Source organism: Pinus tabuliformis, chromosome 3_1, assembly GCF_031772625.1.
Source record: "Pinus tabuliformis cultivar Carrire ecotype Pingquan chromosome 3_1, CPIR1, whole genome shotgun sequence".
In the NCBI taxonomy this organism is placed as follows: domain Eukaryota; kingdom Viridiplantae; phylum Streptophyta; class Pinopsida; order Pinales; family Pinaceae; genus Pinus; species Pinus tabuliformis.
The window spans coordinates 496,509,386-496,535,919 of record NC_142301.1 but is presented as its reverse complement, the minus strand read 5'-3'; the positions used below and the strand labels follow the sequence as shown (position 1 = coordinate 496,535,919).

The 26,534-nt window shown below is 41.1% G+C and overlaps 1 protein-coding gene across 5 annotated transcripts in view; it reads left to right on the top strand.

The window, feature by feature from the left end:
- The window catches only part of BGAL17 (beta-galactosidase 17), a 434,395-nt gene that overhangs the window by 140,717 nt on the left and 267,144 nt on the right, over window positions 1-26,534 (top strand). For all 5 annotated transcript variants that reach the window (XM_089411528.1, XM_089411525.1, XM_089411523.1 and 2 more), the window contains 4 exons: window positions 22,664-22,752; window positions 22,871-22,951; window positions 23,119-23,213; window positions 24,623-24,693. In XM_089411528.1, coding sequence (XP_089267654.1) covers window positions 22,664-22,752; window positions 22,871-22,951; window positions 23,119-23,213; window positions 24,623-24,693 — 336 coding nt within the window. The remainder of the gene's footprint in view (window positions 1-22,663; window positions 22,753-22,870; window positions 22,952-23,118; window positions 23,214-24,622; window positions 24,694-26,534) is intronic.

Genomic DNA, 26,534 nt, shown 5'->3' with positions numbered 1-26,534 from the left:
GGTGATGCAGGGCTGACGCAAAGCCAACGCAAAAATAGTCAGGGTTTGCCAGTCTTGTGCTGGATCAACCGAAATTCTTCTCGGTGAAGTGAGATAAAACTCACTTAGTTTTTCTGCCACTATTTTCTTTGTAAAGGATTGCTAGATGAGCATCCTAGATTGTATTTAGATATTTACTGCCAATAATAAGAATCCTTAGATTTGTTGCACCGGTTTTCCCACATTGGGTTTTTCCGGGGACGATTGTCCAAAAACAAGTATGTCAATGTGATTGTTCATATGCTGATGTTTCTCTTGCCATTTAATTTTCAGTTCTAGTTTGTGAAGTCTGCAACTGAATTTATTTTGGTATTTACTGAAGTATTGGTAAATAACTTATCATAAATAAGTAGGAGAAATAAATCAATTATTGCAACAAATTTTCACATGGTATCAGAGCAAGGTTCAGGCAAGATGGAAGCAAAGAAAAAGGGCACGAAGAACAATAGGGATCATAATATTTCTGAATTAGCTTCCAGGCTGGAAGAGGAGTTTGCTTGCCTATCAAGTTCTGTATCAGTCGAGGACTGGTACTTTGATAGCGGGGCCTCATCTCATATGACTGGAGAATGAGAATATTTCTCGAGCTATCAGGAGGAACATATAAACTTTCAAATCACAATGGGTAACAGGACGAAGTGCACCCCAGTAGGAAAAAGAACCGTTATATTCGAGACATCAGTAGGAGATAGTCTTTGGCCCACAAATGTATTGCATGTGCTAGGTATGGGAATGACTTTGATTTTTGTCTCTCAATTACAAGATAAGGGATATGATGTATATTTCATTGGTAATATAGTATATGTCAAGCATCCAAGGTGGAAAAAGAGGGCCCAAATTGGAAGTTGAGGCAACAAATTATACAAGTTGCACCTCGAGTCTCCTATGGCACTGATAAGCAGTAATGTCGATGGAGAAAAAGAATTAAATGAGCTTTGGCATGGGAGGATGGGACACTTACATCATGGGGCGTTACAGATGCTAAAGGAAACTGTTACGGGGGTTCCAGTGTTTGCTACCAAGCATGATGATACATGCAGAGGTTGCTTGCTAGGTAAGTACGACAAAGCAACATATTCCAGAAGCAGCAATAGAGCTAAGAGTGTATTGGGGTTGATACACTTAGACATTTGCGGTCCGATGTCTACAAGGGCCATTAATGGTGCTGAGTATTTTGTTACCTTCATAGATGACCATTCCAGGAAAACTTGGATCTATTTTTTGAGAACCAAGGATGAGGTCTTTGATCGGTTTAAAGAGTTTAAGGCTCTAGTGGAAAACCTGATAGGAAGGAAGATCAAGATATTGCGCTCAAATAATGGCAGAGAATACACGGATAAGAACTTCACTGATTTCTGTGCAAGAGAAGGGATCCGAAGAGAATGGACAACACCCTATAATCCAGAACAAAATGGAGTCGCAGAAAGGAAGAACATAACTATTGTTAGAGCAACAAAGGCGATGTTATATGATTAGAAACTACCCAATTTTAATGGGCAGAAGCATGCAACACTACTGTACACATTTGTTGAAGTTTCTAAGTTTACTTAGTTTAGAAACCCTTCATGCACTTTGTCTGATTTATTTCTACCTACTTGTTATTTTTTCTTTAACAAGTTATTTACAAAGTAAATATTGAAAATAAACATAGTGCATGCTCAACATATTATAGATCAACAACTAAAAGAAATAAGAACAAACACACCACATGACACCATTATTTTTGGACCAATGTCCCTGGAAAAAATCAATGCGGGAAAACCGTTGCAACTATCTGAGGGTTTTCTTATTAAGCAATATCAGAGTACAATCTAGGTGCCGAAGCTGGCCTACCCAACAGAGAATTTTCTTAGCAGCTATACCTCACAGTTTGAGAGAAATCTCCTGGCTGAAACCCTAGAAAATCCTTCTGGCAGTTCCTCAGCACAAAACTACTCTGTAACTCCAGCGTTTGCCCAATCTGGACTGCATCAGCCCCCCTCTATCTCACGTTGGCCCTGCGTCAGCCTTTCTTGGCTTGCGTCAGCCCCAGGAGGCCCTACGTCAGCTCTGGGAGCCTCTGCGTCAGCTGCGCTGGACCCTTTGGTGCTCTGTGCAACACTTGGCTGCCTCTGCGTGAGCCTTTGCTGGCTCTGCATCACCCTCCTTGGCTGCTGCACTGCTCTCCCGACACAATCTCTGCCTTCTTTGTTTCTCTGTGCTCAATGCCCCTCAGCTGCTCTCCCGATCACTAATTCTATCTCTTTTAGCAAATCCCGCTCTAGAGAATAGGATCACTGATCATCTGCTGTAATTCTCCAAGTGACCCTCAAGCCTACTCTTATACTTTTCTCGTTGACATATCAACGGCCGAGATTAAGTCCCTAATCAACGGCTAAGATTAGATCTGGCTTGATCCATGTCTTTTGGACCTTTCTAACACAGATTCATATTAATACACATTAATATTTTATTTTCCCTAAATTTAGACTTAGGGACTCCATTAAAAATATTAATTATTTTAATATCTCCTAATTTGTTTAGAATCTGCCCAAACCCTTTCTGGGTATTGGAGATCTCATGTGCCCCAACCTCTCCACCAAATTTCGTGGCTAGAGCACATCCGATTCTACCCCAAATCAACAACATTCAGAACATGACTCCTCACAGGGCTTTAGGAAAGAAGACACCAGAGGGAGTTTTCATAGGAAAGAACGCAGAAGTAAGTCACCTTAGGATATTCGGAAGTGTAGCTTATTGCCATAACCCAGAAGACAAGCATAGCAAATTAGAGCAGACTGCCAAAGTTGGGTATCTTGTAGGTTACAACGAGACTTCAAAGGCGTATCGAATCTACATTTCGAGCAGCAGAAAGATTGTAGTAAGGCGTGATGTGAAGTTCATGGAAGATAGAGCCTTCAGGAAATCTCGTGAGATGCCATTTGAAGAACAGGATGAGGATGCTCCTCTAGTCCAACAATAGGGATAAGATCTGGCAGGAAGGCAAGCATCTGGCTCAGGCACGGTAACCAATACTAGCATCTCCTCAAGGGAAGAGGAGCCAAGAGTGTCACAATAGGTACAAGGAGAGGAATAGATGGAACCTCCCACCACCAGTGGAAGAACAAGCCAAGAAGTACGACAGAATCTGAGGGATGCAAAGGAATTTGTTGGAGCTCCTGGAGTCGAGAAAAGGTAGTGTAGACAACCTGACAGGTACCAAGCATTGGTAGCTCAGGTCGAAGAACCCTCTAGTTTTCAAGAAGCCATACAACACCAGGTATGGGTGGATGCCATGGTAGAAGACTACAATTCTATCATGAAAAATGATGTTTGGGAAATTGTACCAAGACTAGAGAACAGATCAGTTGTAGGTTCGAGATGGATCTACAAGATCAAGTATGCTACATATGGTAGCGTAGATAAGTACAAGGCTAGGTTTGTCACAAAAGGATATGCGCAAAAGGAAGGAATAGACTATGAGGAAACCTTTGCCCCAATAGCTCGATATACCTCTATCAGATCCATTATATCCCTTCTGGCATAGATGGGATGGGAGATTCACCAAATGGATGTCAAGACAACGTTCTTGAATGGGGTGATAGAAGAAGAGGTATATATCGAACAACCAGAAGGTTTTGAAACACATGAAAAGAGAACACGTGTGCAGGTTGAAGAGAGCCTTGTACGAGCTAAAACAAGCACCTAGAGCTTGGTATGGTCGAATTGACAACGACTTACAACAGTTGGGATTCATCAAGAGTGATGCCGATCCCAATCTTTATTATCTGCTGGTAGAAGGGGAGTCGTTGATTCTGGTGTTGTATGTGGATGATCTATTTTTGAGAGGATCATCTAGACTCATAAAGGATTGTAAGAAGAACCTAGAAACTGAGTTTGATATGAAGGATTTGGGGCTAATGCACTATTTTCTAGGATTGGAAGTTTGGCAGCAGGATGGTGAGATCTTCCTTGGCCAAGGAAGATATGCATCAAAAATTCTGAAAAGATTCAGAATGCAGGATTGTCGACCTATGGCTATGCCTATGATTACCAATTGGAAGAAAATAGATGCTTCGGGAGACAAGGAAGTGGACCCCACCTTATACAGACAACTCATTGGGTCACTTATGTATCTGGTCAACACTAGGCCAAACTTGTGTTATGCTGTCAACACCCTTAGTTAGTTCATGGTGGAACCAAAAAGGGCGCACTGGGCAACAACAAAGCACATTCTCAGGTATGTGCGTGCAACAATAAATTTTGGATTAAGGTACACCAAGGGCAATGATATCGAATAGAGTGGATTCACTAATGCCGATTGGGAAGGAAGTTCAATAGACAGGAAAAGTACCACTGGGTATTGCTTCGGTATTGGATCTGGGATGATCTCCTGGTGTAGTAAGAAGCAGAAATCTGTAGCTTTGAGCTCTGCTGAAACTGATTATATTGTAGCTAGCAAAGCAACATGTGAAGCTATATGGCTAAGGAAACTGCTTGTAAATCTATTCAGGAGAAGGATGGAAGTGACAAGGATCTTCTGTGATAATTAGAGTTGTATCAAGCTCTCTGAAAATCCAGTGTTTGATGATCGCTCCAAACACATCGATATTTGGTGTCACTTTATCAGAGATCGTGTTCAGCGTGGAGTGGTACAGTTGGAGTACACTCCCACAGGAAATCAGGTGGCAGACATACTCACCAAGGCTCTAGGAAGAGCTAAGTTTGTTCAATTTCGGGAACATGTTGGTATGTTGGAAAATCCCTTTCAATAGAATGATGCAACATTTGAGAGGGAGATGTAGTACAAATGCAACAATGGCAGTGGCTGTGTCATGGGAAGTAGTATAGTAGCAGCAGAAGCACAGTGTTGGTGGAAACTGCAGTGTAGAAAGGAGATGCTTTAGAAACATAGCAACATGAAGGTAGATATTGTTGCTAGAGCACTTTCCTCGCTAAGAGTGAGTGTTAGTTTTTGGTAGTATCGAAAGTGCTCTAGCCTTGAAAATTGGTGGAGAAGCTAAGGCACATGAGTTCTAAAGAACCCAGAAACCGCTTAGTGAAATCCCACCAGGATTGTATTTTATTAAAATAATTATTATTTTTAATGGAGTTCCTCAGTCTAAACTTAGGGAAATTAAAATATTAATGGGTATTAATCAAAATATGGGTGAGAATGTTCCAGAAGGCGGATCAAGTCATGTTTTAATCTTAGCCGTTGATTAGAGTCTTAATCTCGGCCGTTGAAGACTCGACCGAAAAAGTATAAAATGGAGGCTCAACAGACTCGGGGTTCATTTCGAAATACACAAAGAGATTGAGGAAATCGATTTTTTGAGGTGAGAAGTTCTTAGGAGGAAAATCGATTGGGGAGATCCCGCAGCTAAGAAGCAGAGAGAATCCGGGAGAAGGACTTTCCAGAAAATACAGAACAGAGAGGCGGAGAGAGCTTGCAGAGAGGCAGTGCAATAGTTGGGAGAGTTGACGCTGGGCCAGTCTGGGTCCACGCAGTCCTGACGCAGAGTAGAAAAGCTGCCTGTCACGCAGAATCTAGAACTACCAAAACAAGCAGAATTGCCGGAACAACCGGGAGAGCTGATGCAGAGGGAAAAGAAGGTGACGCAGAGCCAACGCAAAAATAACTGGGGTTAGCCAGTGTTATGCTGGATCAGTCGAAATTCTACCGGGTGAAGTGAGGTAAAACTCACTTAGATTTTCTGCCAGTATTTTCTCTGTAAAGGATTGCTAGATGAGCATCCTAGATTGTGTTAAGATATTTACTGCGAATAATAAGAATCCTCAGATCTTCTGCACAAGTTTTCCCACATTGGGTTTTTTCCGGGGACGATTGTCCAAAAACAAGTGTGTCAATGTGATCATTCATACGCTGATGTTTCTCTTGCCGTTTAATTTTCAGTTCTAGTTTGTGAAGTCTGCAATCAATTTATTTTGGTATTTACTGAAGTATTGGTAAATAACTTATCATAAATAAGTAGGAGAAATAAATCAATTATTGCAACAAATTTTCACAAATGACTCTTAAACGCTAGAAGCACTCAATGGGTGCTTGACCTATAAAATAAAAGGACTTGAGCACGAAACCCATGCTTCAATAATAATTTCTTTTCATTTTATATTTTACAAGAATACATTTCATACTTACGAAGACTGAACCTAGTTAATTTCTTTTCATTTTATATTTTACAAGAATACATTTCATACTTACGAATACCAAACTTAGTTACACATTTTTCAACACGGGCTTGATAATAAAGACCCAAAAGGACCTAAGTTTGAGAGGTATGAACTAGAGGATGATGGACTTTTGCGATTTCATGGAAGGATCTACATCCCTGATAGTGGGGTCCTCTGAAACACTATCCTTAAGGAATCTTACAGAGAATTATATTGTGCGCATCCAGGTGTAAAGAAAATGTATGTTGATACAAAGAAACTCTTCTTTTGGGCAGGCATGAAGCGCGATATTGTCAAATTTGTTGCAAAATGTCTTGAATGTCAACAAGTGAAGGTTGATCATTGTCACCCAACGGGTCTCCTGCAACCTCACGACATCCCTATGACCAAATGGGAGGTGATTTCTATGGATTTTTTCATAGGTCTACCTCTTACCCCATAAAGGCATAATGCCATTCTAGTTGTGGTGGATAAATTAATGAAAAACGCCCATTTTATTCCTGTAAGAGATACTTATGAAGTTGTCGACGTAGCTCAAGTATTTATAAATGAAATCATTAGATTTCATGGAGTTCCTAAGAAAATCATATCAGATAGGGATTCATGATTCACTTCAAGATTCTGGACTTGTATGCAGTCAGCTTTAGGAACTCAACTAAATTTAAGTACAACTTATCATCTTGAGACTGATGGACAAATAGAAAGGGTGAACCAAGTACTAGAAGATATGCTAAGAATGTAAGTTAAGGATCAACAAACACATTGGGAAAAGTACTCGCCCTTGGTTGAGTTTGCATACAATAACAGTCACCACAGTTCAATCATAATGCCTCCCATTGAATCATTATACAACAAACCTTGCATAACACCGTTAAATTGGGACAAGTTTGAGGATCAAGTGATAGTGGGGCCAAAATTAATTCAAGAGATGGAAGAACAGGTATAACAAATTAGACCATGGTTAAAGGAGGCACAAGATAGACAAAAGAATTATGTTGATGCTCACAGGACATAAAGGGATTATGAAGTAGGGAATCAGTTTTTCATCTGCGTCAGACCAAACAAAAGCACTATCTGGTTTGGAAAAGGACAAAGTTGTCACCCTGGTTTATTGGGCCATTCAAAGTTCTGGAAAATGTTGGAATTGTCGTTTATTGTCTTGCATTGCCACCCCACTTGCTTAAATCTCATAATGTTTTTCATATATATGTATTAAGACATTATATAGTTGACAAATCTCATGACTTTCAATGGAAGGAACTGCAGGTATCGGACGAGGGAACCATTTCGGTCGAACCATTACGTACACTGGAATGTAGGGGTTGACAACTTAGGAACCGCCTGGTAGACCAAGTTAATGTGAAAATTCTTGAATCTAACACATACGAAACCCCTACTGCAATTACTAGTTTACTTGTTCTTTACATTAACAAATTATTTAATTGCATAAACATCGAAGTAATCACTATTGCAGCCTTCACAAATATACAGATCATGCACTGAAATAAACTGAGACAATAACACAAGGGACACCGTTATTTTTGGACAATCTTCCCTAGAAAAACCCAATTCGGGAAAATCGGTGCAACATATAGAGGGTTTATATTGTTAAGCAGATTTTGTGAATACAACTAGAGTGCTAGAAATAGCTCACCCAACAGAGAATATTGATGGCAGTAGTACCTCTATCTGGAGATAGATATTTCGGAAAATCAACAACCGGATGATCAAACCCCATAGCGACTCCGACTGTTCCCTATGCTGGACAGCGAAAGCTGCTCCAAGCATTGCTCTCGAAATGCATCACTCCTTCAGGATCTGCGTCACCCTCCTCTGCTTAGAATTTGCTGATTTGCTCCCAGTTTGTCCCACAGAATCTCCTAGCGCTGCCTCTGAAGCCCTCTATGACTTCTACGTTAGCCTCTACGGGTTTTGTGTCAGCCTCTACGACCCTTTGCGTTAGCCTCTACGGCTTTTGTGTCAGCCTCTATGACCCTTTGCGTCCTCTACGTCAACCCTTCTTGGGCCTGCGCAATCTCTCTCAACACTGCACGGCCTCTCTGCTATGTATTCTTCGGCCTCCTGCCTCATTGCCCCTCACTGCAATTGATCACTTGCTCGATTTCCTCAGCAAACCTCACCCTAGAAAATTGAACGGATTGATCTCTCTTGGTGTATCTCCAACCGACCCTCAAGCCTCCTCTTATACTTTTCCTGTTGACGATTCAATGACTGAGATTAAGTCCCTAATCAACGACTAAGATTAGAACTGGCTTGATCCTCGTCACTTAGAACTTTCTCACCCATATTATATTAATACACATTAATATTTTTATTTTCTTAAGTTTAGACTTAGGAACCCATTAAAAATATTAATTATTTTAATATCTCTTCATTCGGGTGGAATTTCTCCAAATTATTTTTGGGTCTTGGAGATATCATGTGCCTTAGCCTCTCCACCAAATTTCAAGGCTAGAGCACATCCGATGCTACCCAAAATCAACACTACCTCTTAGCTAGGAATGTGCTCTAGCAATGCTTCCCCATTGAAGCATTACACTAATCCTCCACATCGGCCTCTGTGCTGATGCTTGGCCTGCTGCCCATGACACTGCCACTGCCACTGCTACATTTGTTCTGCAGCGCCCTCTCAACATGCTGCTTCATGTTGCCTATAGCACTGCCACTTCTAACTACTACACTGCAACTCAGTTACCGGGAAGTAAGTAACTGACTTCACCCAAACACTGACATCTTGGTCAGTGTGGAAGCCTCGTGATGCTAAAGCCACCTCTGCTGCTATCATGTGCTCTCTCTGCTGCCACTACGCTGTTGCAACCTATTTTGTGCCTCTCACACTGTTGCAACCTCCATTGCGCTGCTACAAACTTCTGCACTCTAGCATTGCGTTGTCGCTCCATCACACCTTGCTTAACCCGACACCTGTCATCATGCTATTGTCTTTAAGGGCTCTCGTAGCTGGATGTGATCCAAGAGTTTGGGCACCTCAAAGATCATGCCCCTCTACTATAGTCTTCTCGACTACAACTCTGTGTCTCCCCGCCTCTTCTTTAGAGGTGCATGAGCAGTCATGGCACAATCGTCATCAGCCTCGACATCCTTCTCCGCCTTTGCTGGAGCAGCCTTTGAGTCGGAAGCTTCTCCATTGCCTTTCTTCCTGGGGCACTAAGAGGCATAATGTCCCAGGTCCCCACAGTTGAAGCGCTTGACCTTGGAGATGTCTTTCTTCTTCCTCTTCTGTAGCCCCTGCTATCCCGCTAATGCGAGAGCTGCATCCTCCTCCTCCACCTTCTTGATTCGAACTCCCTTACCGCTACTCCCCGCCTTGGTCAATCTCCTAAGCTCTTCCTGTCGAGGAGCTGCCCACATCTCTTCCCAACTGGGGAGAGTTGCTCTGCCCAAAATACTTTGGACAAACGTCTCCCACTCCTCGGAGACTGCATTCATGATAGTCCTGACCATGAACTCTGGATCCGGTGTAGACCCCACGGAAGTAAGCTAGTTGCGAATTCCTCGCAACTTGAGAAGGAACAAATCTATCTCCTCTCCTTTCTGCATCTGATATGACCTCAGCTGATTCTCCAATAACATCTTCCGTTGCACGGAAGAGCCCTGGTATAAGGTGGTCAGCGTCTGCCACATCTCCCTTGTTGTGTTCTTCTCAACAATATGTGGTATTACATGATCCTTGATCCTATCTAGGATCATGCATTTCGCCTTCGCCTAATCCTCCTCATACTTCTCATTTGCATCAGGGTCAACTGGGACATCTACTGTTCTCAAGGCATAGTCATTGATGTGATGTTTATCCAGGATTGCCAGGATCCTGGCCTTCTAGATGGCAAAATTGGAAGCCTTGTCCAATGTGTCCTAATCCCTCAATCCGTTCACTACCATCTCTGCTCCTTTTCTCTAGACTCCCTCTGAGTCCTGATTTCCCTCTCGGAAATCCTCCGGCCAACTGTCGAATCACTCCTCTCCAATCCTCCTTTGTTGTTGCAACCTGGATCTAGATTTCTTGGCTAGAAATTTGTCGAGGTAGTGCTTCCCTCTACCTTGGTTCAGTCTCCTTAGACACTGTTCTGCACCGACAAAAACAACATCCCACTAGCTCCACAAATCAAAATCTGCACAACTCCCTTAGCCCCGACAACTCGAAGAATCTGAGCCCTTCAGGCTCTGCACAATCTCTGTGTGGGTTGAATCTCCTCCTCCCGACGAACTGCATCAATCCTTCCTGGCTCAGAAGGATGATGTGGCTCTGCGTGAGCTTGTTCTTCCCTCCTCTGCCTCTGCTCTGGCCCTGATAGCTGACGCAGTTATTGCGTGGGATCCTCCCAGCTACTGTGTGGGCTCCTCCCAGATACTGCGTCTTCCTTTCCCGGCTCAGAATGCTTACGTAGGAACTGCGTGAGCCTCTGTGTCACACTCTCTGCACTGCGTCACTCCTCTTGCCTCTTCAACTCTAGAATAACAATGTCTCTAGGGACAACTGCTTCTTTGCTGCAAATTCTTAGATTTCTCGGCTGGTGTCTTCAGTCGCCTATGATCTGCAATAGCTTTGATACCACGTGAAAATTCCTAAATCTAACACATCAGAAACCCCTAATGCAATCACTGGTTTACAATCTCCTACTTGTTCTTTACATTAACAAGTTATTTAATTGCATAAACATCGAAGTAAACACTATTGCGCCTTCACAAATATACAGATCATGCACTGAAATAAACTGAGACAATAACACAAGGGACATCGTTATTTTTGGACAATCGTCCCCGAAAAAACCCAATTCAGGAAAAAACGATGCATCATAGAGAGGGTTTGTATCAGATTTCGTGAATACAACTAGGGTGCTAGAAATGGCTCACCCAATAGAGAATATTCTCGGCAGTAGTACCTCTATCCGGAGACAGATATTCCGACAAATCAGCGATCGGATGATCAAACCCCACAGCGACTCCGACTGTTCCCTATGCTGGACAACAAAAGCTGCTCCAAGCACTGCTCTAGAACTGCGTCACTCCTTCAGGATCTACGTCACCCTCCTCTGCTCAGAATCTGCTGATCTGCTCCCAATATGCCCCGCAGAATCTCCTAGTGCTGCCTCTAAAGCCCTCTACGACTTCTGCGTCAGCCTCTATGGCCCTCTACGTCCTTTGCTTCAACTCCTACGGCCTCTGCGTCAGCCCTTCTTGTGCCTGCACAGTCTCTCCTAGCACTGCACTGCCTCTCTGCTATGTATTCTTCGGCCTCCTGCTGAACTGCCCTTCACTGCAATTGATCACTTGCTTGATTTCCTTAGCAAACCTCGCCCCAGAAAATCGAACTAATTGATCTCTCTTGGTGTATCTCCAACTGACCCTCAAGCCTCCTCTTATACTTTTCCTGTTGACGATTCAACGACCGAGATTAAGTCCCTAATCAATGACTAAGATTAGAGTTGGCTTGATCCTCTTCACTTAGAACTTTCTCAACCATATTATATTAATACACATTATTATTTTTATTTTCCTAAGTTTAGACTTAGGAACCCATTAAAAATATTAATTATTTTAATATCTCTTCATCTACGTGGAATTTCTCCAAACGATTTCTTGGTCTTGGAGATATCACGTGCCTTAGCCTCTCCACCAAATTTCAAGGCTAGAGCACATCCGATGCTACCCAAAATCAACAGTTAAGGTCTAGTAGATCCCAATGTGAAAACATCTCTCATAGAGGATCACACAGGCCAAGTAAGTGCTTTTCCTTTGATGAAGGTGACTCTCATTTCTTTGTTCTCCAAAACAGATATAGATAACAAATTCTTCTTTAACCCCGACACATACATTGTGTCATGATGCAAAACAAATTCCCGAGAGCCCAAATGAAATTTAATAGAACCAAAGCCCTTATCAAGATGAGTGTAGCTGTCTCCAAGAATAATCTTCAAACTTGACTCCCTCTCCACCAAATTAGAGAGAACCTCCTTATACCTAGAGAAATGATGAGAGGCCCCACTATCAATTTATCAACTATTCGAAATAGCTGGGGGAGAGGAACTAGAAAGAGCACAAATAAGGATATATTCAGATTGACTAGTTGCAACATTACTTTCATATTTGGAATTTCTTGGTTTCTTTTGATGACGGTGGTCTTCATCGTGATCATTTGGAGCATCTCTTCTTCTCCTTCCATCTCTTCCATTATGATCATTCCTTCAATCATCTCTCCCTCTTTGATTATTGAACCTACTATTGTTGCTTCTAGTGTTGTATCTTGGAGCATTGTTCTTCTTAGGGCAGTCTCATGCATAATGACCTTTCTTGTGACAATTGTAGCATTCAATGTGAAATGTTTCTTTTTCTCTTCCATTCCTTCTATTAGAATTTCAAGGAGCGGGCTTCCTTAAACTTGATGAACTTCCTTTTCCTTTCCTTTTCTTGTTATGAGCAATGAAAGCAATGGGCTCTCCTTCATTCTTTTGTATCCTACCTCTTGAGATCATCCTGGAAACTATTGTTGTTGCTTATGGTGGTAATGAAGGTTTCCCAAATAGGAGGGAGACCTCTAAGGGTTACCAACACCAACTCCCTATTAGACACAATTTCCCCAACTCTCTGCAATTGATCTTTAAGACGAGATATCCTCATGACATAGGATTGCACAGATTATCCTTTATTCATCTTCATATTCTTGAGTTGATCTTCTAAGGAGATGATTTCATTCAAATTGGTAACTTCATACATGCCAACTAGCTTATCATATATATCCTTAGACTTCTTCAAATTTCCAACATAGGCAAGTAAGTGATCTTGTAAGCCATCAACTATAATTTTCATGCCTTTAACTCACCTTTCTTGTACTTGATCTTGGCAGCAGCGAGAGCATTGCGGGGGGCTCAGGAACCTTTCCTTGTATGTACTCCAAAACATCGTTGTCCTCCGATATGATTTTCCAATCTTATCTTCCAAGCAACAAAATTTGATTAGTCACCCAGTTTCTCACTTTCCTTGAGGTAAGAGGTAGACATGTTGACTTGATTGGATGGACTCCTTCAACTTTTCCAAGGATGATTGCTCTAGCTCTTGTCTCCTTTGGGCTTGTCCTTCATCTTAGCTCTAATACCATGTTAATTTTGTACTGCTCTATGCTATATCAATTTCTTTAGCCCAATTCAATTCTTCAAAAAGCAATCTTTTCAACAATTATTAATTCTTCTAATCGTCAACATTCATTGATGATAGAATAGTAAATGCAATGACAATAGGAGACAATCGAAACATCAACAAGAGACACCGATTTGGTCAAAGACCAAGGAACAACGCCACAAGGGGGAAAACCCTTTGAAATTCTTCTTCTATTAGATTGTCATAAAATGTTCAACGGAGAGTACAATGAGCCCAAGTCCATAAATAAGAATCAAAGTCAAAGTTTGACTTATCCAACAATACAACCAACCAAACTCCAAAATATGAGCTAATAGTCAAATCTGTTCAAAATCAATGTTGTTCAAAGTCAACGATAGGAACAACAACAACAAGCGGTCAATGATCAACAATCCTCCAAATGAACTCGGCCAACAGTCGAAAAATATGGCCTGATCAACTGGTCAAAGTGCCACAAAAAACAATCCCAAAATTCTCTTTCAATCTTGGTCAAACTCAAAGTCAAAGGTAGCCAAAACCCTAGTTGCATATCTGTAGTCAATCACAGTTAATGTGCCCTAAAAATCTTGATTTTTGTACCAAGAAATTTGGCCATCCAAAATTGTCCAAAAACCCAAGTCAAAATAAGTCAAATCATGCCCAATCTCCAAAAGTGAAACTTAGTCAAATTGCTGGTCACAACAGATTTGGGCCTCCCAAAATTTCTCCTTCCTCTTGCTTGCACATGTGAAGAGATGACCTGCTATTTTCAGATGTATCGAACCAAATAGAGAAGAGATGCTTGTGTTGAGTTGATGTCCAAATGTGCTTGAGGTGACTTGAATTTATAGGCGTTGGAGAAGGGGCAACTTGTCCTCTATGCTGAATTGATCAATTGTGATGTTGCGGGCTTCACTCAAAAATACACTTTCCCTTGTCCAAATCTAGTGCTTCAAAGGTCAAATTTGGTCCTCTCGGGAAAGAGGAATCTAGTCCAATGATTGGAATTTGTCACTGCGCTGCCAAATTAACAGTTTTCAATAATGTAACCAAGGAAATTGGAATACATTTTTTTCTTACATGTCTTCTTATTTGAAATGTATGAGATGAAATGATCCTTTCGAGAATCAAGGATGATTCCCTTCCCTTTTGCTTCCTTCTTTTGATGAGTGGCCAATTGTTCTAGACTGATAGGTTCTGGAATCTCCTTGGTTTCACGGTTCCAAAGATTAGCCTCTTCCATAATATTTTGAAGTTCGAGCTTCCATGGAATAAAATTGGAAGCTCCATCCAATGTGTCACACTCTCTAAGATCTAGAGTCACCCTACACATATTGAACAAATCTCAAGTGTTCTGAATCAACCATAATATGAAGTAGGCAAATCCCTTTCAAGGGTCGAGATGCTTCTACCAAGAAGCCTAGGGTTTGAAAGCCCACAACTTCAACAAGGTCATGTACCTCTCCTAGGTAATCTCTAGGTGAAATACTTGAGTGATCTCAGCTACAAAAAGATTTGATTCCATGTAGAAATTTCTTCTATCTTATATTTTAATGCAAAACAGAAATTTCACCTCTTTGATTAGACTCTAGAGGATTCCCAAATGTTAACCCTTTAAATTTTCATCCTTGGGACAGTTATGAAATAGAGTATAGAACATCAGCTGCAAGAGTCAGTATTTCACTTTCTAACAACCCAATCTTTTAGGCAATACAAGGAGAAAAGATACCAAACTATCCTGATATGCTTAATGACTCTTGGGAGATTTATCTCACTTAAACTGAATCTGAAAATTAACTTTTACATCAATTATAATGGTAATAAAACGACAGATATGGCAACAGTTAAAAACACATAGATTATTCAATGATGATGTTAAATCACTCAGCAAGTTACCCCTTGACCAATGTCAAATTAGGAAGACCTATAGATTTCTTAAGTAACAATACATGAAGAACGTTATGGCTGGAAATCAAATATGGAAATTGCACAAGTTTTATTGTGCTGAAAACTTCATTAATATTCTCAAGGTGAAGTTCATGTCCATATCATAGCCTTCTCTCAAGGCTAGCTTACACCCACTAGCTCTCCAAAACTGTAGGTAGGGAAAAGAATGAAAAGCCTACCTCAACCAATGAGCTCCAACATGCAAGAATGACTCCGACAAGTCCTCCAAGGCAAGATGTCTTCTTCTCTTTTTCTTCACCAAATATACCCTAGTGTTCTCTCACAAAACTGTAATGTCAAACCTCCATGGGATAATCCTAGACTTCCAAAATGATGTATAATATTCCAAGAAGACGAAAAACCCCTAGTTACTTGAGAGAGAGAGAGAGAGAAGACTAGTGCGCAGTCCTCTATGAAATCTCAACATGAGTGAATACAAGGTGTGTGAGTGATATGAATGAGAATGATTCTCTCCTTTTATTTATATGAGTACACATGTCATGCTCCAAGGTTATGTCATACTCAATAAGGGCTTTAGAATGGTGTAGCTACAAATGGTATGCCCACATCTCTCTATAATATTCCTAATGGAAATTTTACAATGATAACAAAGACATGCACAAATAAATAACACAGAAAATTACAGAAATGGATACACTTAAACCAGAAATTTCTGTAAATCCCCAAACTTGCCAAATTTTATTAATAATATTTGTTGTGGTACAAATTAGTTGGAGAAATTGCACCTGGGCTTGCACAAGGCAAGCTACAAGCACCAGGTGATGAGTACGAGAAAGCCAAACAGCTGCAATAATCAACACCTCCAGAAAACTGTGTTGCTGCTCCAAAACTACACTGCTGCATGACTTCGCCCCCTGATTTTCCCACTTTAGAGTGCCCAAAAATTCTAGAAATTTGGGATTGTGATCCTTGCCCAAAATCCAGAAAAACCCAGAAAGGGTTTCTCGTGGTTCCAACTTTCAAAAATTGACTCTTCACAACTCGACCCTCCTCCAAATACGAATTCTGTTGATGTGACTAATCTTATCAATCTATGCACTCCCAACTCTAGCAATCCTCCTGAAATGGCCCTCGATATGATCTCCTAGTTACCCAGCTCCAAAATCCCCAAGATAATGTTGCCCCAACAAATCTCCCTCCAATGCTGCGTAGTGGTGGCTCTTGGCTGTGTGTTATGCTCCAGAAATGTGTATGACCTGCAACTGATGCTTCTTCCAGTCTCGGTGGTGAAGGAAATCCTTCCTAGGGTGGCACTCGAAGTCCACCGAAGAAAGGTTGAGCTTCTCTCCTTGGGAAGCTCTTGTGCTAAACAACACAATGTTGGCTCAGTTGAACAACTAAGGCAATTTCGATTTTCAAATAGACAAAAGACCCCTATTTCTCCCTCATTCCTTCCTTTTATAATTGTTGGCCATGCATTCCTTGTGGGTCCCTCCACCAATTCGATTTGCCTCAAGGAATTCGAATTCCTTCTTCCCCAAGTGTGTACTTCATGTGGGCCCCATATTCCACTAGCAATTTAATCTTTCATTTTCCCTAATGTTGGTGGCCTCCATCTCTCCAAAAATTAAGTGGGGACTCCCTCCATCCACTTTATCTAAGTTTACATGCAAAAATATTTCCCAACACCCAATTACAAAAATAGAAATTCATCTTAGCAAAATTAATTTAATTGGGGACATTACAGTCCTCCCCACCAAAAATTGCTTGTCCTCAAGCAATGCCTAAACAAGCACCCTCTCAATCAGTTGACCCAAATAGTCACTGCACACAATACCGGGGTCCCAAATGTACCACTAGGTCACCCTAAATCCGTGCACCATCCTGTCATAAATGAATCCCTCGATACCAGGGTCCCATGCTAATCTCAAAAGAATGCCACCATGCTGACGTTGCACTACTCTGATTACAGCTGACTGCCCATTGCACCCTTGTCGTATCCTCCTCTCTTGGAACCTGATGGTGAAATATGGGTAAAGGCCAAATACATCTCGCCCAGGTATCTCCATGATGCCAAAGCCTACCCATCCAAAGCTAACCCTGAACCTATGAAGCAACTGGGAAAGCCTACCTCGCCATATGATGAAGGCCTCCCAAGAGTGAACTAGAGCACTCTCTGCCATGACTTCGCTCATCATGAGACAAAGTGATCTATCAACCAATTGAACCCCTGGATCCCATAGCCAGACTTGCTGCAACATAGCTCTGACAACTACTGGAATCCATCCATGCCTCATCTCTAGTCCTTGCATGCAATCAATATATAGGCTCCATATATCATGAACTAATCTGATGCATGCCAAACTGCCTTGTGCCTACCACTGCGTAGCACTGATGACCGCTGGAAACCATATGTGGAAAATAGCTACCCCCTGAATGCAGCCAATAGATAGATGTTTGATGCTTGCAATTGTTTTAGTGTATGCGGATCTATCCTGCTCCATCCAATCATCACCACCAAGTATGCCATCTGCACCGTCGGTAAAGTGCCAATATAGTGTTTGAAGCTCGGATACCCACTGGAAAATTGCCTCAGCTATACATGGTATCACCTGCTCATGCAGGATCCCAACAAGCCCTACTGAAGTAGAGGCACATGTCTCTGTCACTCTATGAGGTAATGGACTGTGATGTGAACCGCTCCTCCGACAACTTGGTGTGACACTACACACCACTATGCACCATCGTGCACCTCCATGCTCCACTGCATATCGTTGTGCACCACTGCATGCCCCTATACACCCCTGGGTGCCATGGCCTAAAACTATGTCTGTAAGTATCAACCCGCATCCTGTCAGTACCACCGTATCCACCCTCTCATCTCCATACTCTCGGATGAGGGGACCTTCCCTCCTAATCCTCCCTAAGAGATCTGACAGGAAAATCTCCCTATGTGCCTGTGGTGGTGTCACTAGGGTGTTCCTCCTCAGTGACCACTGTGCCCCATATATGCATGGGAAATCCACCCCTCCATACGAGGAACTATCTGGTGGCCTGCAGATGCCACCTCCTTTGACAACCTCCTGCAAGGGTACATTGATCATCCAATGACCCCATACACGACCAACATGCCAAGATGACTCATAGAGTCTGCTGGATCCCCTGTCAACCCAACCTGTCACTGGTGCTGTCTAGAACTCTGATGGGAATATGAAAATGGGGGTGAGTCCGATCATCAGATCCATGATCCTGCTAGTAATCCCTCCATGATGTGGGCTACATCTCCCCATCTTCCCTGAAAGACCTGAGCGGTCTGACTCCTCACATGCCAATGGGAATGACACTATTGTGTCTATCCTCAGTAGCTCCAGTGTCCAATATACCAATGAGAGAGCACCGTCTCCATGTAATGCCCTGTCCGGTGGTCTACCGATGCCACCTCCTCCTACCAGCTCCTGCCAGAGTAGGCTAATCAGCCTGTGACTCCATGCACAATCAATATGCCATGACAACTCATGAAATCTGCCTGCTCCTCTGCCAATCCATCCTGTCACTAGTGTTGTCAGGAACTCTGAAGGGGATATGAAAAGGTGTGTGCACCCAACCACCGAGTCCATCACGTAGCTGCTACCATGACCTATCGACTCCATGATGTGATGGAGAATCCCACCTGGATCCCAACAATAGTCTGGCCCTCGAGCCCCTCTGGTAATCCATAGCCTCTGCTGAGCTGTGGCCATGGATGCATCTAACCTCCTAGCCAACTCCACCAGATACCAACTCAATATCTCTCGCCATCCAACCCTAAGGGAAGGATCGAGAGCATAAACTCCCGTACATGGAACTAACCCTCCATCCTGCCAAGGATGCACCTTGCGCAACTCATGTCGCCTCATCTCACCATCCTGGTCAACACATAAAATATGTCGAGGTGACTCTACCTCTCCCTCTCCAATGTGTAGTGGTAACCTGCTAGTGCTACTGGCTGTAATGTCTGAGTAGGGTTGCTTGATCGCTCCAATGTGCACTCTAGCTGAACCATTAGGGAACCCAACCGTTCCCCAACGCGAGTTAGTTTGGCTGCTGACTCAGCACAAACCGCTCTCATGCCCTCCAACTCCTAGTTCTGCTGTAGAATGGCCTCTCGCACTGTTGTGGCCTTCTTTTTCAATGATAGAAGGCTATCCCGTCTCTGATGAAACTGTGGAGGGTGGTTATCCTCTGTAAACCTGGTCACCGCTTTGGACCCCTCCGTCTCTTTTGGTACCTCCTCAATGACAAGTATGCCTCCAGGCACCTCATCAACCTGTTGTGGGCAGCCATCGTCTAGAAACTGGGTCATAGCATTGGGTACCTCATCAACTGTTGGCATCTCATCAATAGATGGCCCTCCGAGTGTATGCTCTACTCCCTCAACCGAGGTGTCAGCTGGAGCTACCAAAGAGGCCTCCAACAATGGTGACTCCTGCGCCACACTGGGTATATCGATGTGCCCCTCACCATCTTGCGTGTCCTCCTGCTCAACCTCCTCCTCGAGCTTCTGACATCTAAAGCTTGGTCTCCACCAGTAGAAATGCCTCTTGGTCTCATCCTCTAGCTTTCCTCGTCCTATCCACTCCCTTTGAGGGGGTATGGTGTCCTTTTGGTCAAATCTCTCCACGAGCCTTGTGTGCACTCTTTGTAGGATGTGATACGTATATGAACCAAAGGGATCAACCATCGGTACCACCATTCCATAGCATCTCCATCCAAGTGCAAAGTGGCATGTCTAATAGCATCCGCCTCCCTCATGGGGTTTAGCCAGAAATATGTGTCCAATTCTTGTACCCATTTTCTGACAGAACTCCTAGCTGAACCATCAAAGTGGGTGAGGGTCATTTTTCCCTCAATGATACTCACTCTCCCTTGAGCCATGGGTTTGTCTATAGTTCACCCATCACAGTGCATACATGCCCAAATCTTCCATGATCTTGCTGGCTACTCCACAACTGGCCAAGATCATGCTTTGATACCACTGTAATATTCCTAATGGAAATTTTACAATGATAACAAAGACATGCACAAATAAATAACACAGAAAATTTTAGAAATGCATACACATAAACCAGAAATTTCTGTAAATCCCCAAATTGGCCAAATTTTATTAATTATATTTGTTGTGGTACAAATTAGTTGGAGAAATTGCACCTAGGCTTGCACAAGGCAAGCTAGAAGCACCAGGTGATGAGTACGAGAAAGCCAAACAATTGCAATAATCAACACCTCCAGAAAACTATGCTGCTGCTCCAAAACTACACTGTTGCTTGACTTCGCCCCTTGATTTTACCACTTTAGAGTGCCCAAAAAATTCTAAAAATTTGGGATTGTGATCCTTGCCCAAAACCTAGAAAAACCCAGAAAGGGTTTCCCGTGGTTCCAACATTCAAAAATTGACTCTTCACAGCTTGGCCCTCCTCCAAATACAAATTCTGTTGCTGTGACTAATCTTGTCAATCTCTGCACTCCCAACTCTAGCAATCCTCCTCAAATGGCCCTCCAAATGATCTCCCAGCTACCCAGCTCCAAAATCCCCGGGATAATGTTGCCCCAACAAATCTCCCTCCAATGACTGCACAGTGGTGGCTCTTGGCTATGTGTTATGCTCCAGAAATGTGTATGACCTGCAACTGATGCTTCTTCTGGTCTCGGTGGTGAAGGAAATCCTTCCTAGGGTGGCACTCGAAGTCCACCAAAGAAAGGTTGAGCTTCTCTCCTTGGGGAGCCCTTGTGCTAAACAACACAATGTTGGCTCAGCTGAATGACTAAGGCAATTTCGATTTTCGAATAGACAAAAGACCCCTATTTCTCTCTCATTCCTTCCTTTTATAATTGTTTGCCATGCATTCCTTGTGGGTCCCTCCACCAATTCGATTTGCCTCAAGGAATTCGAATTCCTTCTTCCCCAAGTGTGTACTTCATGTGGGCCCCATATTCCACTAGCAATTTAATCTTTCCTTTTCCCTAATGTTGGTGGCCTCCATCTCTCCAAAAATTAAGAGGGGACTTCCTCCATCCACTTTATCTAAGTTTACATACAAAACTATTTCACAACTACCAATTACAAAATAGAAATTCATCTTAGCAAAATTAATTAACTGGGGACATTACCAAGAAGACGAAAAACCCCTAGTTAGTTGAGAGAGAGAGAGAAGACTAGTGCGCAGTCCTCTCTATATCACATCTCAACATGAGTGAATACAAGGTGTGTGAGTGATATGAATGAGAAGGACTCTCTCCTTTTATTTATATGAGTACACATGTCATGCTCCAAGGTTATGTCATACTCAATAAGGGCTTCAGAATGGCATAACTACAAATGGTATGTCCACATCTCTCCATCACAATTCTCCATGGACTCCATCGATCCTCCTAGGAAATCTACTGTACTGTGTTGCTTCCCCCAACAGGAACACTGTTGCAGCCCGGGCATCCTCAAGCCAACTTAAAGCTTCTAAACAGGAATCCAAGTAACACCTTGTCATTTAGGGCTTTATGTGCTCCTCCCAAGCTAGGGCATTCTGTAAGGAAGTGAACTCTCCTTGTGGTGACAGCAAAGGCTTCCTGCAAACTTTCATGAGAATTCGAATACCTAAGGGAAGAATACCAAGCCAGAACTTAAATGAAGTCAAGCAATCATTGAGCAGGGCATTTCAATCATGCGAATCTATCATGGACCATCTCCCATGTGCCTATCCATCTTCGACCATGTAGTGGCTGAAAATACGCGATGTACCTGAATTCTCATGAAGCAGCCCAAACATGGTGTAAACACTTTTGAAGTAACCCCAAAAGCTAACATAGTTGCACTGGCAATTTGGGGATAACAGGTGATAGCACTCTAATAGCCTGCTATTTTAATTTACCGATATGTTTATGACTTTTTCAGAAATGCTGCATATATTACTTCATACTTGGAACACATAAGTGCATCCATTTGATATGGTTTCTATTTCTCATAATTCACTTTTATTTAAAAGCATTTTTGCATAGGTCCCCCCACCTATTTCTTTGAATATGGGCTCTTCCTGCTGTGGAAGTTTTGACCTCGTGTCTCCTGCATAATGATCTTGGTTTCCACTTCCAGGCATGAAGTTGTCCCAATTTTGACTTATTATTTTTTGTCGTTTCTGACAAATCAAGTTATAATATTTGCCTTGTTGGCTCAATTTTTCATCACTCCAAAAGGATGACTAGATACTGTAAATTCATTAATCTGCTATTCTGTACTTATATAAGATTATTTCAGATCTAGTGTCGCTACTAGAATGAAACTAACTTCTGTATCTGTAATATGTGCGCTTTACCTATTTTTAACTAAACTGCACTTTTGGTGTTTGCAATGTATTGTTGACAGAATGGGATTTAGGGGGGTTTCCTGCATGGTTACTTGCTGAGAAACCAGCTGTCAAATTGAGATCGTCTGACCCAGCATTCCTTCAACTGGTGTGTTCACCAAGAGTCTCACTTAACTATTTTTCTTTGGCGGTTGGAAGGTTCCATATGAATATTGAGCATTTTTGGATAGAGAATGGTCCTGAAGGTATTTATTAATGTGTTTCAGGTCAAACGGTGGTGGGATACTTTATTTCCCAAAATTGTTCCACTTCTTTACAGTAATGGAGGTCCCATCATAATGGTTCAGGTGATTGTAATTCTTAGATCCACTAATCTTGCCTGCTTTAATTATCATTGCTATTAAATATTGAAGAGCTTCTGGTGGGATAGAAAAAAGTTTATTCAGGCATGAACTATTATCCACTGATATTTTTTTTCATAAATTATTTTCCAGTTGTTAATATATTTTTACAGGTTGAGAATGAATATGGATCTTTTGGAGATGACAAAGACTATCTTCAATACCTAGTGAAACTAGCCAGGTCACATTTGGGAGATGATGTGATCCTGTAAGTACTTAATTTTTGTGGATTTTGATTTTATTGGGCAATACAATTCAAACTTGAAAGCAGCTAGTTTGAACACACGGAATATAATAATTTTCATGTTATCAATTCGCAATTGAAATATTAATTTCGTTTTACTTGAGGTGAAGGTTAGTTGATTTGTAAACCAATAAAAAAAAAAAGATCTAATGGTACATAGTGTTTTGTTTATGGTCAGTTTAAAATTGAAATATATACCATTTTAAAGATTATTTAAAATAATGTTTTGTTTATGGTCAGTTGAAATATATACCATTTCAAAGATTACGTAAAATAATGTGTACTTTCTTCCTCTTGAGCATAAGCAGACATCTCCATTAAATTGTTATCACCAACGACTTCGTGGAAATTGTTACTCACTCTTCCAATATGCCATGAAGGCTTCCATAGTTATGGGTAAACTTGTGTTGCTGTCAGAGATGCAGTAAGTGAACTGACATAGGCAATGGCTCTAGATGTTGTGAGATAAAGTGCATATGAGATAAACAAGAACTAACCACATCAAATTCCAACAACTAGAGATCAAACACCTGCCAATTTATATGATGAGAGGTCAGTTGCTAGTTGGTAACCAGCTAATAAATCATTGACTAACGAGGCTATGTAAACACAGATTACTCAATAATGGTATTTTAAAAATTAAAATTAAGTAATTATATACATTGTAAAACTTAGTCAATCCTTGGTTGGGTACAAGCAATTCTAACAATCTCTTGCTACAGTTGAGAACTTCTCATTCTGAAGTTGTCTCCTTATAGTAATTTTAGGATAGTTGATAGTTCTATATTTTCAACTAACCTTAGTCCACAAACTCGCATTGAAATGTTCACAAAGTAATAATGCAGTAATGTAATTTTCACTACTATTATGGTTGGCTTGTTCTAATGAATGAGTAACAATACAATAAATCAGATAAGCATGTTCAACTTCATATGCATAACCAAAAATTATATTATCAGTAGATTCATCTTACAGTTTGCCTATTTGCTTGGGTGGCTAGCTATCATTTTACATATTGCACTATTTAGATTACTGATGCTATAGAGAACTACAGGCTCTCATCTAGTTAGGTATTCATGTACTGAGTGTTTAAATTGCAATTTAGCTGTATAGGAAAGGTAGATGCTATGCTTAATCATCCTTGTGACACGCACTATTTATTCAATAATCTCCTACCTAGAAGTTGATGTTTAAAAAATACACAGCCAAGATTGATGTAAAGGCGATTGTTTCAAAGCTTAACACATGGTAACTGGGATATTTTATTTTTATATATAGAGGCCATTTGCATAATTAAACAAATTTAGTCTTCTAATGCACATCACTTCCTGTCATTTTGTCAGCATAACTCATTCATCGCTATGTTATTTTAGGTACACAACAGATGGTGGTGCTGTAGGAAACTTGAATAATGGCACACTTGTTGGTAGTGATGTATATGCAGGTATAATGCTGTTGCTAGTGATTTCATTATTATCTTTTATCTGTGGCATGATACTGATAGGAAAATATTTGGGATGACTGTTATGGTGCACATATTTTAGAGATGTCGATTGCTCAAGCATACAAATGTTTTATTCTTAGATTCTTGTTGTTAGAGATAGGACGCCAGTTGGAGCTATAATTATGTTAGATTGTGTAGTTGTATGTAATAAGTATTTTTTATTATTGAATAGAACTGAATGGTGGTTACAATCCTTTGTGGCAGTGTGCCTATATGGCTAAGTTGCAGGAAACGTTGGAGAAGGGTCCGTTTCTAGCTGGAAACGAAATGGAATTGAGGAAACTCGTACCGTATAGCCTGGAAACATGTTTCCGGCCACACTGGACTGTTTCTCGAGGAGGAAACGTGGCCAGTACGGCCGGAAACGCGTTTCCATGTCGTACGATGGAGTTTCCTCTTCTAAATTGACTTTTCTTGTATTTTTTATTTTTATTTTTTAATTTTTTCGCTTCTAATTTTTTATTGTGTGACTAAAATATCTTCTGGATGCTTCTCAAGTTATAAAAAAAAGGATTTTTTTGAGTGGGGCAGCCTAATGTTCAAGCCTATGGCACTAGTGTTGATATGCAGTTCATGGTAATGTTAAATTCTTAAAGTAAAAGGAATCCTTTTACTTAAATTTTTAACATTACCATGAAATGACTCAGGATGTTTGAGAGTGGTTTTTGCCCTCATTGGATTTCATATGGAGAAAGTAGAATTTTAGATCTCACTCAAAATCCAACAGACTTATTTGTTTTTCAGGATTTTAGGATTGGTGAGATTGCAATGTTTCCATTGGATTTTGTCATGTACTAGGGTATGGAACTTGTATTTAATCAAGAGAACCAAGCCCTCTATGCAGGGGAGACTCCCAATAATCAAGAGCATGTAGGATACTAGGGTATGGAACTTGTATTTAATCAAGAGCACTAAGGTTGTTCGACTATGTAGGAGGAGACTCCCAATCAAGCACGAGACAAGAAATTAGAAATTTCTCGTGGCTGATTTTGGATATTGCTATTTTCATTATGTGATCATTCATGAGTAAATGTGATGTAAATTTAGAGACTTATAGTTTATGCATTGACAATTTAATCATAATGTAATAAATTAGAATGTATCATATATGCTTTATGATTGCACAAATTTCTTAAATGTCCTTATCTATATATATATATATATATATATTGCGTTTCCCCATTTCCAAAATTTGGGGGGGGGGGTCATGTTTCGTACACGTGCCCGTTTCGGAAACTCGTACCCGTTTCCCTGTTTCGTGCAACTTAGTTATATGGCGTTGACTGGCCACGAAGATGAGTGGTCACACCTTTTGACCTTTGCCCTTTCATAATTAATGGGCCATTAGTTAATTTAATTATTTAATTTATTAGTAATATTATTATTCTAATATTATTTATTAATTAATGTTTTTAATGAATTTTTTTATTCATAACATTGCCACCCCCTTTAGAGATGTTTTTTCCTCAAAACATAACAATAGGGGTTTCTTTTAGCTGAACATGCTGCTGTGGAATGGCATCTATTTACTTTGACTTTGTTTGTGTCTTTCAAAGTTCTCAAGTGAATCTGCACCTTCCTTGAAGCTCGAAGTGTTAACACCACATAATTTATAGTGTCGTCCTTGCCAACTAAACTCCATGAATCATTCTCCAAGGTTTGTAGTATAATTTCCTAATTGTATTAACCATTCTACACCTAGCACTATATCCATTTCCTTGAGTTGTAGGGCATACAAATCTGTCTATAGCTCTAGTTCTTGTATCTAGATTAAAACCTTA